Source organism: Acanthochromis polyacanthus, chromosome 13 (assembly GCF_021347895.1).
Source record: "Acanthochromis polyacanthus isolate Apoly-LR-REF ecotype Palm Island chromosome 13, KAUST_Apoly_ChrSc, whole genome shotgun sequence".
Classification (NCBI taxonomy): Eukaryota; Metazoa; Chordata; class Actinopteri; family Pomacentridae; genus Acanthochromis; species Acanthochromis polyacanthus.
Genome location: NC_067125.1, coordinates 37,923,000 through 37,939,189, shown reverse-complemented (window position 1 = coordinate 37,939,189; position 16,190 = coordinate 37,923,000). Strand labels below are relative to the sequence as shown.

General features: G+C 40.9%; 1 protein-coding gene across 4 annotated transcripts in view; it reads right to left on the bottom strand.

Annotated features, from left to right (window-relative positions):
• grik4 (glutamate receptor, ionotropic, kainate 4) overlaps positions 1 to 16,190 on the bottom strand; it is a 337,318-nt gene that overhangs the window by 90,875 nt on the left and 230,253 nt on the right. For all 4 annotated transcript variants that reach the window (XM_051958364.1, XM_051958363.1, XM_051958365.1 and 1 more), the window contains one exon: positions 3,130 to 3,295. In XM_051958364.1, coding sequence (XP_051814324.1) covers positions 3,130 to 3,295 — 166 coding nt within the window. The remainder of the gene's footprint in view (positions 1 to 3,129; positions 3,296 to 16,190) is intronic.

Sequence of the window (16,190 nt, the reverse complement as noted above, 5' to 3'; positions counted from 1 at the left end):
TTATTCTGAGTCAACAATGTGTTTTTTTTCAAAGAAGCAGGAAGAGAGTTTAAAGCCACCTGCCTTCTATCTATTCAAGGAGGAACTTTTAGATTACAAAGCGCTATAATAAGAAACTACTTCGACTTCTGCCGGCATCACTTTTACTACCAACACTGCAGTCCTGTGCATCAAGATCATTAGCAGCAGCATCATTACTATTATCAAAGCCATCACAGAATCTCCCCTGCATTACTATGTTCCCATTACTCTTCAACCTTTGTGTACATTCCTGTCTACAGATCATAAAGGCATCTCTTCCACCAGACTGACACTGATTACAGTTTAGTCACAGCAGTAAAAAGAGAGAAACTGTGAAGCATCAGAAACCGTAGTCATCCCAAGAAGCTCAAAGTAATGGAGAATTGTCAATTATTTGATGACATGAGCCTGCAATCATCACCGAAGAAAAAATAACAATCAGCCTAAGGCATTCTGCATAAATGAGCAGGTTATAATGGAAACATGAAGCAATGCCACAAAGCAAAGGAGTGTTGCTTCCTATTATATCTGCAATGAAACAATGCAGTGAGCTGAACTAGCAAACCTTGCTCTCCAACTGTGCCCATCAAAGGTGGAAAAAATGCTCTGTGAACATTTGAGGCCTACTGTTTTGTTGAACTGAGAATTCCTGCACTGCAGCTCTAGTTAAATTTCAGAGCTTACTAGATGTTCTTGTTTTTTTTGAGCTTGACAGCTGCACCAATCACCTCACTAATGAAAAGTGCTACGCTGAGGCACGCTGCCTGTGAATGTGGGAACGGCATGTATGTAACGTGTGTGAATCCTGTGCATGCATTTTTTGTGTGTGTGTTGTGTCTTTTTATACACCAAGCATACAAAAAAATGCACAACATGTGGAGCCTCCCTGCAGGTCTGAGGACTTAGCCACACAGACTGTATTATTTCTGGCAAAGAGTTACAGAGCCACGGCTGCTCCTGCATCCACTGCCATCGATAGTAAGGGTTAGCTAGATTAATGTCCATCCTGGTGTGCACCATGCCTTTGGGCACTGCTCCACCTCCACTCCTGCCTCCTCAGCCATAGCTGAAAAATATTCATGAATTGGCCACGCTCTATTAGGCTGTCACTGGTTTAGGTGATTAATGAGGCTAGCACATGTGGACGAGCCACCGACAGCAGGCTGCGAACCGACCAACTGACTGTGTGAGCTGACGGAGGAGGGTGAGGCTGGTGCAGCTGGAGTCAAACTCAAAAGAGTTTCAGCTGATGCTGTTGTTAAACACACGCATACCAAAATACAAACACACACATGCACACAAATCCAGGCATCCTGCCATTTGCTGCATTTTCTATTGACTGAGTGAGGGCCACGTAGGAGTGCAATCAATACAGCTTCGTCATTTCCTGGATCGTCTCCCGCTTGTTGCTGATGTATGATTTCAGCGTGGTAACCTCCTCCCCTTCGATCACCCCAGTTGCCACATCTCACCTCTCCCACATCTGCCAAATATCATCCTCTCCCTTCCCCTCTCTGACTCCCCCTGGTCTCTTCTATCTCACTCTCATCTCCCCTCATTTCACTTCTTTTCATTTCAATTCATTTCCTTTCCAGGCCCCTCTTAGCCCACTGACAGAGTAGCAACCTCCCCACCACCCGGACGCCCGCACACAACCACAGGGAATATGAAATTTAATGTTAAAATTAGTTTCTTTTCTCCAAACTCGCCAATATTAAAGTCAGACGGTGCCTAAAAGGTTCTCTTGTTATCACGGTTCTTGGCAGAGCTGTATTAATCAACTCTCTGGGGAATAAATGTCACAGAAACAGGATCTTAGCTCTGAAATGGAAATATGACTGACAGGTACAAGAACACCTTGAAGGAAAAACAACTAAGGACATATTTTTTTGACACCTTAACTTATAATAGCTGATTTGGTTGAGGGTAAAGTACAGTTAGATAAACAGAAATTTATTTTACTAAGTTTAATTTATGCTTTCCAGCAACATTTTGCAATTTCTTCATAATCAAATGCCGTCTTGGACAAACTAGAGAAAAATAACTGCTGAAAAAAAAGGTATCCTTGCATTTGCATTAAAATAACTGCCTTTGCATAAAAAGCAGTAAAGACACACATGTTTGGATTTGAGACGCAAAACATGGTTCTTTGAGGAATAAATCAAATCTTACAGATTGTGAATGAAAAGAGACTCCGAAGTAAAGACCAAAAGACTGTCAAAGAGGGAGTTGAAAAGCAGAAGAACTGAGAATTGAGATAGGCGGGGTGGGCGGTTCACAGTGGCTCATTGCCATCTCTAGCTGTCTGACACATGGTTGATGTCTCAAGCCTATTTCCTTTCTTCAAAGCCTCGCGCTGATTAGGAAAAAAGGTTAGCTGGTGCCACTCAGGGTCACAGTGCCTTTGTCTAGGGAGTTGTAATTACTGTGTGCTGGACTACAAGAGGGTGGGAACAAGTCATGATTTAATCTTCCTGTCTATTTACGAAAATAACTTCCCTGGAGGAGATTTTCAAGATTTTTTAAGGTCATCCAGTTAAGTATTTTCAGAATCTAACAAGTCTTTGATGGGAAAGTCGTCACATCACTGGTCGTTACATCTTACATCCTCGTGATCTTTTGTTTGTCTTAGAGATGTATTTTGATTAGCAGGCAGTGTACACACAGCTTTGCAGATATTACACTGACTTTGAAGGCTGAATGCAGATTATACATGACACAGCATAATGTGCTCTATCGTTATTCTAATTTAAGGATGACAGTGATGTTGAAAAAGGGAAAGAATCTGCAGTAAATGTAATATATTTTGGGATGCAGATGTCGGCTGTACTGCTGTGAGGGGGTTGTAGCAGTGGAGCGCAGCAGCTGCTTCAGAGGGAAGCATGTCGCGGGGTGAGACGCTGATAAGCGCCGCATCTGTTTTCAGAACACAGTCGGCACGCGTGCAAGAAGCCTACGTGCGCTAACACGTGTTAAAGGGTAGCAGACATTAAACAAAAAAAAATGTCTGCACTTTGTTGGCAGATGTCGGGAACACAGCATGCGAGCATTCTCCACAGGTGTGCACGACTGTGTGTTTTGTCGTGAGGGTGTGAAGGCTGTACTCACATTCAGCTTGGGCACAGATGAGGCAGGCGGTGGTGCTGTTGAAGAAGGTGAGAAGGCCGGCCACAGCCAGGCTGATGTCGGTGTTTGTTGGTCTCAAATCCAAAGTGGTGAACCGAGGGAACTGAACCTTTAGAATGTCCTCTGGAGCCACCTTGACATAGGGCACCTGCACAGAGATGTTGGTGTCAGACTATCGGTTGGAATTTTATCATTTGTTGTTTTATAGTTGGATTCTGACCTTTACCAATCATGTTCATGTTTAAAATGCAGCAGATGTCTGCAGACAGGACAACCATGAAAGGAGATAAAAACAAGAAAATGTGTGTGTGAACTGCAGGACAAAAATAGCGAGATGCCAGTAGACAGTCAAAAGAAAGAATAGCTCTGAGGAAATCAGCTTTATCTGTTGTGATAAATTGCGAGCAAGGATAACCCAGGGGTCTGTGGCAATGTGCATGTTCACAATACGCACATTTTTCAGAGACTGAGGCGCTGAAGCTCATGCTAAGTACAAGTCTGGATGTAAAAACTTATTTTTGTTCCACCCACACAAACAAGCCCTTGTTAGAGAAATCTTCAGTGTAACTCCCCCTCACCGACAGTTAAAAACATTTGTTTACCCGGCTCACTGTGAAGCTGCTCAGCTATGCGCTTTTAGGTGACACTTTAATACAACAAACGCACACACACACACTTTCACAGATATAAAATATCACAGCATTTTTGACCAAACATCCGAGGGAATGCGATGATATTCTGGGGATAAGTACTTGTGCTGTTCAGAGGCTATTATACAAGAAAAAAAACTGAGAAGTCATTAATAGTATATTGAATAATTTATTGTTATTTCCACTCAGCTAGAGTTAGTAATACCTTTGAGGAAACAATACAGACCATCGGTATTTCCATAGTCACATATTAATTTTGCTTTGGCTTCTCACTCGTGAACAACACGAAATGAAAGAGCGACAATGAAATTCAAGTGCTTAAATTTGAGTATCGGTTATAGTCTTTTGTGTTAAAAAAAAGCCCCCCAAATTTAGCTGAAATTTAACTGAAAGCAGCAACAATGGTGATGTCTGTCAGCCCTGTACAGCAGGTTCCTTCTTCTTCTTCCCTACTTACCTCCAACAACTGTCACACGTGTTTAGTTGAACTAAGGTCACATGACTAATATGATCAGTCAAATATTTCCACTGTTTGGTCATAAAAACTGTAGGTTTGTGAAGATTTGTGATCCTATTTGGGACCCAATTTAGGAACAGTGCGTAAAACATCTTTAACTGCAAACGGACATGAACCACCTCACACACCATTAAAGCTAAATCAGCATCTGAAACAGTCTCTTTGTACATGGGGGCTTTTGTGATATCAGGTTTTCACTGTATGATTATTGTGGCCACAAAAATTCATAGTAATTATACATTTTTAAATACCTATTGTCAGAGAGAAACTCCGCTAAGAGCTCCCACGTAACATAAGAAGATCTTCACCAGGTTAGAAAACACACAGAGACCAGTAGTTTCACTTGCAAGGGTAACAGCACAGTGTAACAAAACACGTTAGTGCAAGCTACAAAGGATTGCTCCTATACATGGTTTATTTATACAGAAGCAGGTGTGGGTACATGGCTGCACAAGATAAGAAGTGGCTCAAGTTACACAAGTGGGTGTGCTAACATTTAAGGAGCTGAGAGAGTGGAAAAGTACTAAGGTATGGAAGCTAGGAAAGCGAGAAGTGTGTGTAGGTATTTTATAAAAATTATCATGTAAAAACACTATGTACAGACAGTTAATGCCCTAGGGCTTGATTATGATAAATGTATTTACAAGTTCAACTCTAACACCTATAGATTTAGTAAGTTTTGGCAAATGCATTAAACTCAAAATGTGAGTGTAGGAATGTGAAGAAAGAGTCTGCAACTATGACTGTACTGAACGTTGTCACAATGCTGGGGTGTTAACCATAATCATCGGTGCTGGAATATTATGTACAATATCATCATATGCATCTGTTTTAACCAATGAATCAATATTGTAACATCTAAATATCATAGTTTAGTCAAAAGCCTTCATGGTAGACCGCACTGTAAACATCAAAATCATGCCCTCACATGATAAATAATGCACTTATAATGAGGAATAATTCTGTTTAAGTATTAATGTAAACTGGAGCCGTTTCATATTACAGTACATTAAAGAGCATAAACATATGTACTCAGGTTCATGTGATTTACTAGCAGTCAGAACAAAGATCAGTCAGGAGGAGTGGGCATAAGGAAGCCAGTCAAGCTTTCACTAAAAATCAATAAATATACAATTCCTCCATCCCACTCTCATTGTGAGTCAATGCAATACAATCAGGGAGATTGACTGTCGTGTTTTTGCAATGCTGATTTGCCGTAGCGGTATAAATGTCTGCATTCCCCAGATGCCCCTAATGAATTTATCAAACCTCCCCCACTATCAGGTATGTTTAACACTGGCTGATCTCCACTGTCAGGAGGGAGGTTAAGTACACTGCAGCAAACCTTGCAGCCTTCAGCGTTCCCCGAGCACAGTATCAAATCTGGAGACTGGAGCTACCTGCAAATCTGCTGAACTTCAGGAAAATCATAAATTACATTGCACCCAAATTCAAACACTACTCCCATCTATTTCCCTCCGATGGAATCCATCTCTGCTTCAGTTCTCTGTGCGATGATGTGAATGGAGCCATGCCGCCGTGGCTTACAGTGAGCCCTGGGAGGAAATAAGCGGAAGAGGCAGAGTGCGAATGAGTGTGGCAGGTGTCTGGTTGGTCAGCTGGCAAGGCACTGCAGCAGAGCGCAGTGGGGCTTGAAGGGGATACAGGAGGACATGCTGGGTCCGAAGGGAGGAAAAGGAAGGGGAGCCTCTTCATCATGGCAGATTGCCTGTCTGTGTGGTTCCCAGTGCCCATACATTGCTTTCCCCCTCGCACCCGTATCCCCTCGATTGGTTTTCCATCCCTGCCCATCAGGGTGTAATGGAGTCCCGGGGTGTCTGGATGGATGGAGGTGCGGGGACTACTGACAGCCCTCGCTGTAACGCCATTCGTTCCTCCCAAGGAGTTCTAAAATCTGGGTAATAGCCGTACACCACACTGGGGAAATGTGCCCCTATTCAGGTGTGTCCTTCATCTTCCCTGTTGCATTAGTACAATTTCTCACTACCCCTTTTTTTATTTCTGCCCCTTTCCCCTTTTCCCAGGATTGTTTACTCTTTTTTCACCTGTCCCCCTTTCCTATCCAGTTTTACCTTCCTTTCGAGCACTGCGGACTGATGCTACCCGCCCTTTTTCACTCAGGAACCTGACACGCTTGGATAGGCTGTATCTGAGGCAGCGGGGGTTCAGAAAACTGCTTACACAAACACACACATATTCACTCACAGACACACACACACACACACACACACACACACACACACACACACACACACACACACACACACACACAGATACATACACTTTGTACTTTTCAATTGAATTGGTCCACTGGACCCCATACAGCTAGAAACGCAGGCCTCTCAGGGGAACTACTTGGCTTAGGGTGTTGATTCATCATCAAATTCCTCAGCACGCAGTACTGAGTCACACAGAAAACCTCCAACTAAATTTAATTTAATCAACATGCATTTGCTTACTAGTGAAAATTCACTCAGTCATGATAGTGACAGTATCAAAACTATAAATAATATACAGTAACAATAAGTGTGACTGTATTTGGCAGGGCAGCTCTGGGCTAGAAGTGACTTACAGCAGGGCAAGAAAGGACACTATCTGTATATCATCCCACCGGTTACAGAGACATGATTAATTGTTGTTAAACAGAAGCAGTCACTATCCACTTTGTGTGACAAAGTGTTTAGTATCAAGACTAGAGTTAAAACAGGGGTACTCCAAGCAAAGAAAATCAATCTCCACATTACTAACAGCAAGTTGTCAGCCACATCAAAGTCGCTTGCCAGACTTCTTATCTCCAACCAACAGCTAGTATCAGTCACTCTGCTGGTCGATTAATCCCAAAAATAAAAACAGAAAAATCGTTCTTACATGTGTCTCTGCGAGGCACAGCATCAAAGGCTCTCTAAACCTAACAGCTGCATAAGTTTCAGTTAAGCCTGCCAGAAACTCACCAGCAATTCTGAGGATTCATCTACGCCGAGTCAATTTAGTGCCAAACTGGCGCATCTCACCTTTCATGATTGTTCTGCAATTAACAGCAATCTTTGTGCAAATTTGTGGTAATGGTTAAAGTTTCATGATGGCACGACAGCGTGGAACGTGGAAGGTGTTGCTAATCTACAGATAATTATCTCCCAACTCAGCAATACACAGCCTTTGGTTATTACTACATGATTTTTTGTTTATTCTCACAGCTTTCATTAACCATATTTACAGCTGTAGGAGTCAGTGTTTTCTCCATTTTTAAGCAAGCCCGATGCACACTACCTGCTTAGCTGGTGAATGTAAAAGAACACCTGTCTATAGAGACACCGTGTAAGTACCATGTTTAAAGCTCGGTTTCTTTACCCCAAAATCACCAAAAACAACACAAATAAAAAGCTAGTGCTGCTTCAATCTTCTAAATCTTAGAGGATCTGCAGGCCAGATATATATGCTTTTCTGTCAACAAAATTACACCATTTATCTGAGCAACAACTTGCAAAGACAGAAAAAAAATCCTCATATTTTTAACTTTCTGATTGTCCTTCAACTTATCATGTCTGGATTTTCTTAAAATTTTATTTGGAACTATATTTTATTTACAGTTTGTACTTTATTTTATGTTTTTAAATAAAAAAATACAGTTTGTACTTTACATTGTACATCGAAATGATACCGTGTTACAGTGTTGTGTTTGTCTTTAAACAGTAGCCTCCTCTAACATCTAAGCGCCTAGCAATCCCCTCCTTGTAGAAAAAGGAAAACAACATACAGCAACAATATATCTAGCAACGTTTCTGCTTTAAAAACTAAAAACTAAATAAATACAGGTTGCCAACTCATTAGGGAAAGAAACCAACCACGGAAATGGAACACGGGTGGAAAACAAACACACAAAAAACTGAACAAGAACAAAAAAAAGAAACAAGAGGAGAAAATCAAATGCATTTAAAACAAGGAAAACAAAAATAGAGAAAAAAAGAGGAACTAATAATACACATAGTACAAATAGTCAGCATGTAAACATGATTATATGAACTTGTTTTACCCCACTTAACCAAATTTAAGCTGGAAGTCATAATTCATCAAAATTACTTTATTCTAAAATTCCTCATTTCAAAATCTGACAAATGACAAACCAATTGCACTAACCAAATTCTGTAAAAAAATAAAAATTCGGTGCTCCTTAATGCAACTGACAAGCTTCAACTGGCTAAGCTGTGACCAACATTCACATGATAAAAATTTAAAAACTCTTCAGCTAAATTGCAGGCTGCATATGGGAAAAAAATGGAAGTAGTTAAATATCTATAGTATGTAGAGCCACCCTTTATTACGATTTATCAAGACTTATGTGCTAATTTGATTTTCTTTGTCTCTTTTTTCATTTTTGAGTTCTGTCTACTTATACACACTGTTTGTGCTGTTTTCATAGAGGCACAGGTCTATGAACTTTAGTGAAATTTCTAAAAAAAAAAATCTGTCTAAATTTTTATACATTCTCATATTTTGCTACAGACATAATGCTTCAACAAACATCTTCTGTATTGAGTCCAAAATTCAGTTGTTGTCCATTTAACTTTCATGACTGTATCACTTTCCAAAACAAAGGGACTACTTTGCTGTCATGTTGCAAGTTACAGTATTATTTTTTTCACAAAGAAAATTTTATCAAATGTTTATTGTTTCATCATAGGCACAAAAAATGTCCAAAGTCATTGTAGATTCTAATGAACAAGCTGTACATCAAAATTAGACGGAGGCATCTTTTGAGAGCATCTGCCCAGGGCCACTACAGACGTGGGAGTGAAAATAATTACATACATTTGAAAATTGTGAAGGGAAAACGAAATTCTGTGGCAAACACTAAAGCCCAAGGTAACCGCTCCTCTTTTAATAATTTGGTGGATTCACTGTAAATAGAGCTAAATACCACAGTGGAGAAAGACAGGCGTGTGTCAGGGGAATGAAGGGCGGGTGAGGAGGGGGAGTCGGTTGGTGTTTAAGTGAAAGACAGAAAAAGGGAGAGAATGGAAAGACAGATAGGAGGAAACTGACAGTCTGACTGACAGAAGAAGAGAGCAATGAAGTGAGTGACAGAGGGGAGGCTGAGACAGGCGAAAGAGCACATGGGAGAGGAAAACATAAGCAGACGTAATGGACGTAAACAGGGAGTGAGGAATAGCAAAGGGGTAGCAATCGGCAATCATTAAATGGCGCCACTGAATTTAGCAGTGTGAAATTTGATTCTGTTGTCAAAGGCAATCTGTTTGATGTTCTCCCCTTTATTGGTTCATTTCTCAAGACATACAGTTTCAGGGGATTCAATAACAACATCAGCATTTAGCTTTGTTATTGTTTGGTCTCGGTAGGCTACAAATACATTCCAAGTTAAAGCAGAGTATAGTGGCTCTCATTTATTATTTACAAGATGCAGCATTTATGTGCTGTTAGAAGCTGTTTATGCTGTATTCACTATGTAACATGAAGAGCTGAGCATTGCACCTCAATACTTTTTTGTGAAGTGAAATATGTCTCCAGCACTAAGTATCAAAAACACTGTCGAGCGTGCAAAGTTTCCAAAGATATTTAGTATTCAAGCTGAAAACAGAGGTACCAGTTATGCAGTGAAATGACATCGAGCACGTTCAGTTTGAAGACTTACCACTGGAAAGTTGTCAAGTCAGCAACCATTATCATCTTTTGTTGCTACTATTGTGAAGTAAATAGTAAAAATATTTAATGTACGGCACAAAATAATCCAACAGGAATGTGACTGGCCAACACAGGCCTCTGCACCAGTCATCTACTGTGTAAACCTCAGTATTATTTACACTGATGAGATATTTTGTCATTCTGATTAGACATTTCCTAGTGAAACTCTCTGAACCCCAAGCATTTTCAGGCTGTTTTTTTGTTTTTAATTCTGTCACATTTTTACCCAGTGTGGACTCATTTTTCACTGCGAGATTAAGTCCTGCATCTCAATAGAAACAGCACAACCATGGCAAGGAGGAGAGAGAACTTTAAATGTTTTCTGTGCAGTATGACATCGTTATAATGCCATAGATGCAAAAAAAAAAAAAAAAGGTAAATTTGTGTAATCAATTGTGGTGAAAAAAGGTGGCTCTACATACAAGATATTTTAGAACTTTAATTTTAAATTTGTTTCTATACTGCTATTGTATTAAGTGTAAAAACAGCCTGCAGTTCAGCCAAAAAGTGACTGAATTTTTTACCAGCAACTTTGCCTCGTTTATGGGGGGATTATTTTTTGCAAATTTTAAATTACATATGTAAAGCCATTTCAAAGAAATATCTCAATTTTATATTTGATTAGTTTTTCCAATGTAACAACATGTCACAGATGAGTAGCTCGAGGACTGATGGGATCCTGAAAATCCAACAATTTTTTCTGTTTTCATAGTTTCTGGCTCTGATAAATGGGGTCTTTTTCTTTTTTTAAGACCGCATGTCTTTCAATCCTGCTGAAAGGTTTTAGAGTTCAGAGGTGTAAAAGAATAACCTGCAACACTGTGGGCTGCACACAAATGTACTGTTATTTAGTTAGGTAGAAAGAAATCTGTCTGGCAGGTTTTGTAAAGGGCAGTCTTTTGGTTTTGAAAGACCAGGCAGGAAATTGGCAACAGTCTTAAAGAGTTTCAAGCAATTTCAAGCCTTAGTAATGATGAGCCAAAAGAGGCCATCAGTTTCAGAACAAGGTGCACAAAGTTGTACCTTTTTGTACGGCCCAACCACTGAACGCACCACTGCTTTTTTTTTTTTTTTTTTTTAAAGAGTGTGTATGACACAGAAGCTGCTCAAAGAGTCTGCTCACTCCAGCTTGGATGTGTGCTCTTGTCCGTACATTTGTGTATATGTGTGTGTGTGTTTCCTGCAGTGTGACAGAAAGGCTGGCAGGTCTGCAGACAGAGGTTTGACAGGCGTTTAATGAGGAAGCTCTCACAGGACACAGGCTTTGCACAAGTAACACACACACACACACAGATGCACACAGTGAGCAGTGGAAAAGGCACCTTTATTTGGCAGCAAAAAATACCTCAAACCAATTACAATGTGCTTACAATATACTGGCTTTAATTACACTGAGACTGCACTCTGATCTGCTCAGATTAGCCATTAACACAAGGAATAAAATGAACCCGCACATTTTCAAACTGCCAAGCCAGTGATGCGCTGTTGGCTGTTTGTTAGAAATTGCTTTGTAGAAGCTTAGCAATAGATAGCCCCTCTTCAATAGAAAATTCTAGGTTACATTCGAGGAGGGTAGTTTCACATCTGACCAGGCATTAGTGAGGAGGCCGAGGCTCTGAGCTGGAGTGAAGGTGAAGGCTAATTTCCCTTTCGTCCAGCCCAACAAGCTCCAGGTTGCCTCGGTTTTTGAGCTGACGAGTGGCTAAGTCATTCTGCTACCTGTCCACTGCGAACCTAACAGGAGACGTGATGGGAGGGGGGGCTCCAGGCGAGGGGAGGTGAAGAGGAGGTGGATGTGTAACGGCGCCATATGGAGAACAGAGACATAATCAGCGACTACATCTGCTGGCTGGGACTCAGAGGGGCCACAGAACAAAAGTCTGTTTAATAAAGTATCACAGCACTTATGGGCCTTGGAACGGAAGTTAACATTTAAGGCAATTTATCAGGGATGTTAGAAGTGACTGATTTACATTAACACACGTTGACCTGGCCATCAATTAGTATACAACACATGCTTGGCAGAAAGACCCAACTGTCCTTGAAAACACTTAACACTTCGGCCAAGTGGACAGCAGCCACTCAGTCTCAGTGAGCTGAATACAAGGTTTTGTGTAGCCAGAGGGAGAACAGTTCGCTTACTGTCAAAAAGTGGACATAGCTAATCAGTTTGGAGATCATGAGTTGCAGAAAACCAGCCAATAGCAGGACAGAGAGTCTGAAGCCTGGCTCGATGTGGCCTATTGCAAGCCAGAGAATTATGTTGGCCACTGAGCATTAGAGAACAGATGCTGCTGGAGACATTGTCCATCAGTCAGCAAGTGTGATGCCAAGGCTGGAACACCAAAGTGGAGTTGGCAGGGATAATGTGCAGGGTGGCAGGAGATGGAGGAGGGCAGGTGGTAGTCTATTATGGCTACCTGATCCCCTTTCGAACCAAAAGGTTTATATCGGATTTGGGAGGCCAGCTGTTGGCATTCAGAAAAAAGCAAATAAAAATCTCGGGGGAGAGAAAACGGAGATGAGACGCTGGAGATAAGCGAGGGAGTGTGTCAATGCCGCCCTCCCAACAATCTCCATCCCCGACCGCCAGCTCATCCCAGGCTCAGCCCATGCAGCCAGATCTCTATTTGTGGTAGTAATGAGCCTGCATCAGGTCCCTGCGGTCAGAGCAGAAGCAGACCAGTGATAAAGATGAAGTGGGCTGCGGATCCCATGGTGCCTTTTAGGGAGTGGAACATTGACCACGAGATCTCTATCTCATTGATCAGCCAGTTCAGACAGAAAAAAAGTTCCTCTCCTCTAGAGAGGCCCGTTCCTCACTCCACTGCCCTATTTCAGGGGCAAATTTCTTTAGAAAAAAAAGAGAGAGAAATGCTTTTAAACTCCCTGTTTGGCTACCAGCTGTATTGGTATTATTGTAAGCTGTAGGGATAAAATGAGAAGCACTGAGTCGATTTGGGGAGTTGTCTCAAACTACCTACCTCCTGCTTAAATTAAGTAAGATTTTTACAAGTAAATATGACTGTAAATCCCTACTACAAGTCTATGTATGTTTATTAAGAACACTTTTGGTATTGTTAATCCAAAACTTGCCATAGGGAGCTTTGATTGGACTTTATTTTTTTTATGTTACAGTGGGATTAATTCAGTTCTGGGAATCTGGCCAAATGCTTGACTTACATCACCCAAACATAGCACAGCTCAACTTTATACAACAAAATTGGCAAACTGTTTGGGCAACAAATCTTTCGGAACCCAGCCTTCGAGCAAAACACAAACATGTTGATTGAGAGACAAAAGATGTTCTTGATGAGTTTCAGTTCATAGAGAGAAAATGGTAGTGCATTAATTCAGAGAGCAGCTGGCAGAAAGATGAGCAAAATCAGCTGGGTTGGGTATTGTCTTCTTCCACACAAGACAAGCAAAAGCTGCTACTTGACACAGCTGATAGAGATGTAGAAACAAAGCTACAATGTAATACTGAGCAGAGTCCCTCTTCATACAGTTGATGACAACAATCGCCTAAATTGAAATTCATTGTGCTCGCTGCTCACCTGGGAGTCACTCTGTTTTTCCTTGCTTTCATCTCAGTGATCAAATCACGAGACTGATTCCTGACAAGACAGTGGATATGCACATGCGGGCTCTGCTGGTGTGGCCTTGACAAGATAGATCAATAGTGTTGTGAGAAAAGGGTCAGCAGAGGCGCAGGCAACAGCTGTGCTCTTCTAATTATGATTACAAAGAGACAGAAAAAGCACCTGCATTTTGTTTGTAAGCAGACTGAAAAGAGGAATCCTATACTGAGTAACAATTCACTTAAAAATCACAACGCACTTCGAGGTATATTACTCTGCAAACACCCACAGACAATCTTGACTCATGGCCTCATTGTGTATTATTTATAATTTTAATTAAATAACTATCTCATTATTAATGCATCCATGCTATTTTATTCCCAACAATGTTCTTGCTGTAGTTTGTAAATATGTTTTGCTTTACACATTTATACACATTCTTACTGACTGTAGGCTAATTTTTCACTACAATATGAAGTCCTGCACCTGTAACAGCGTGATCATGGCTGGAATAGGCAGGAGCTCAAAGCTGTCTATTGTATATAATACCCATCCGAAAAGTTCAAAAAGATTCTGTATGCTTTTACAGTTTCTGGCTCTGATAAATGGTCTAATTTGGGTGATTTTATGAAGCTTTTGAAACGTGCTGACAGATTTTGGAAGACTCAATGATAACCTTTAACTTTTACAGCAATGACTGCGGCCCTACCAATAATGCCAGAAATGCCAAATATAAGATGAATAAATTAGTGTTCCAGTATAATTAAACAAATGAAATTAGGTTGTTTATTTCACTGACATGGTATCCTTATAGAAAATGTTGAAACTATATTAAAGGGAACAGTCACAGACTGGCCATTAAGGAGCACTAGAAGTTTATAAACTCTAGTTTGAGGGAAACAGAAAAGCTCTTTATAAGTCCAAGAAGGGAAATAAATGTAAGAGGGATGATGCAGCTCCGCTTCTGATACTTCTTCAGCTGAGCACCTGCCATTAAACCCTTTTTACTTTCATTTTTAAGTCTAATATTTAATTCCTAAAACTTTCCAACACAGAGACAGATGGACACAAATACACACAACTAAAATAGCAACAGACTCCTAACAAAAGTCTTTGTAGGACTTCTTTTTGGTGTAGCTTTTAAAAACACACGCAGAAGGAAAGTTTGATATTTTCTTTAGGTCCTAATGAATCCCAGTGATGATAACAGCCGACAGGAGGGAGTAAAAAGAAAAAGCAAATTCAAATAGATGAAAACTTCAGTCCTGGAACATGAGCTGTCTTCAGTTTTCAGCTGACATGTAATATTCTGCAGGAATCAAAAGCAAATTTGCCCTAAACGTGGCTGCATTTTGTTTTCTCTGTACAAATACTCAGCTAAGATTGTCTACAAAATGGAGCAATCCAATTGAGATTCAACGGGCACCTTACTGCCCCTGCATTGTTCTGAATAAGCAAGCAGCTGCTAAACGTTTTCAATTCATCTATACAAACCACAGCTATGTGGCTCCTCCAGCTGGGCGTACTGTATTGAAGAAAATGCTGATCAGCTCGGTTTAATCAGATCAGACTTGTGACCGGTAATGTGTCGCTTGCTGCCTAAACAACATTGCTTGCAGCTGGGGATAGTTTTGCATATAGTGGTTTTAAAGCCCAATTACAGTGGCGAGCTGAACCACAAGCTGACCCCGCCGAAGCAGAACAAGACCGACACAGCAGAACTAATACCACTACGCAGCCAAACATGGAGATTCATTGGGAGACTGATGGAGGGTGATTAGGGAGAGGCAGAGAGACAGGCAGCTGGCTTCTTAATACTACCCCCTTCCTCTCTTTGTGTTAGTTTTCTGTGTTGGATCTTGAGGCTAGTCATCTGTAGCAGCGATCAGACAAAGAGTTAGGTACAAGGGAAATAAAGGGCAGGAAAGCGACAGATGGAGGGGATGGAATGAAAAGATACGAAATAAAAGTAGACAGGAGAGAAAAAGAAAGAGGTGGTAATAAGGACAAGAAAGTAGTGAGAGCTGAGGCTTGCCAAGAGCAGTAATAGCAGATATTAAAGGTGGGACAACGGCAGAGAGGCGAAAATTGGTTAAAACTGTGATACAGTGAAAGGAAAGAAGAAAAATAAAGGAAAAGTGGGGCACTGAGTTAGAGGGGAACAGTGTGACTAAAAACAGCTAAGGACAAAGGTATTGGTAAAAAAAAAAAATAAAGATTGTTCACAGAATCTGTGTCAAGATTTTCCTCACTTAGTTTATGAAATAAAAACGGGCTGGGCTTTTCAGAACTGAAAAAGAACAATCAGGCAACAGATTCTTCTCTCTAGTGTTTGACAGGTCTTGTTGAATTCTCAGCTCCTCCATCAAGACCCAACACACCAAATATAAGCTCTCCAACTTTGTGCCAGTGCGATCGGATGAAATAGTTATTTGCTGTGGCAACACCAATACCAGTCTTCCTGATGCTATAGGCTAGCTAGTGTGGGGGTATAAGAAGCAGCAGCAGAACCAGGAGATTGACTGATATCTAAGATTGTCAGTCAACCAAGTCAAAATGATCCTGACAGCTTCAGTA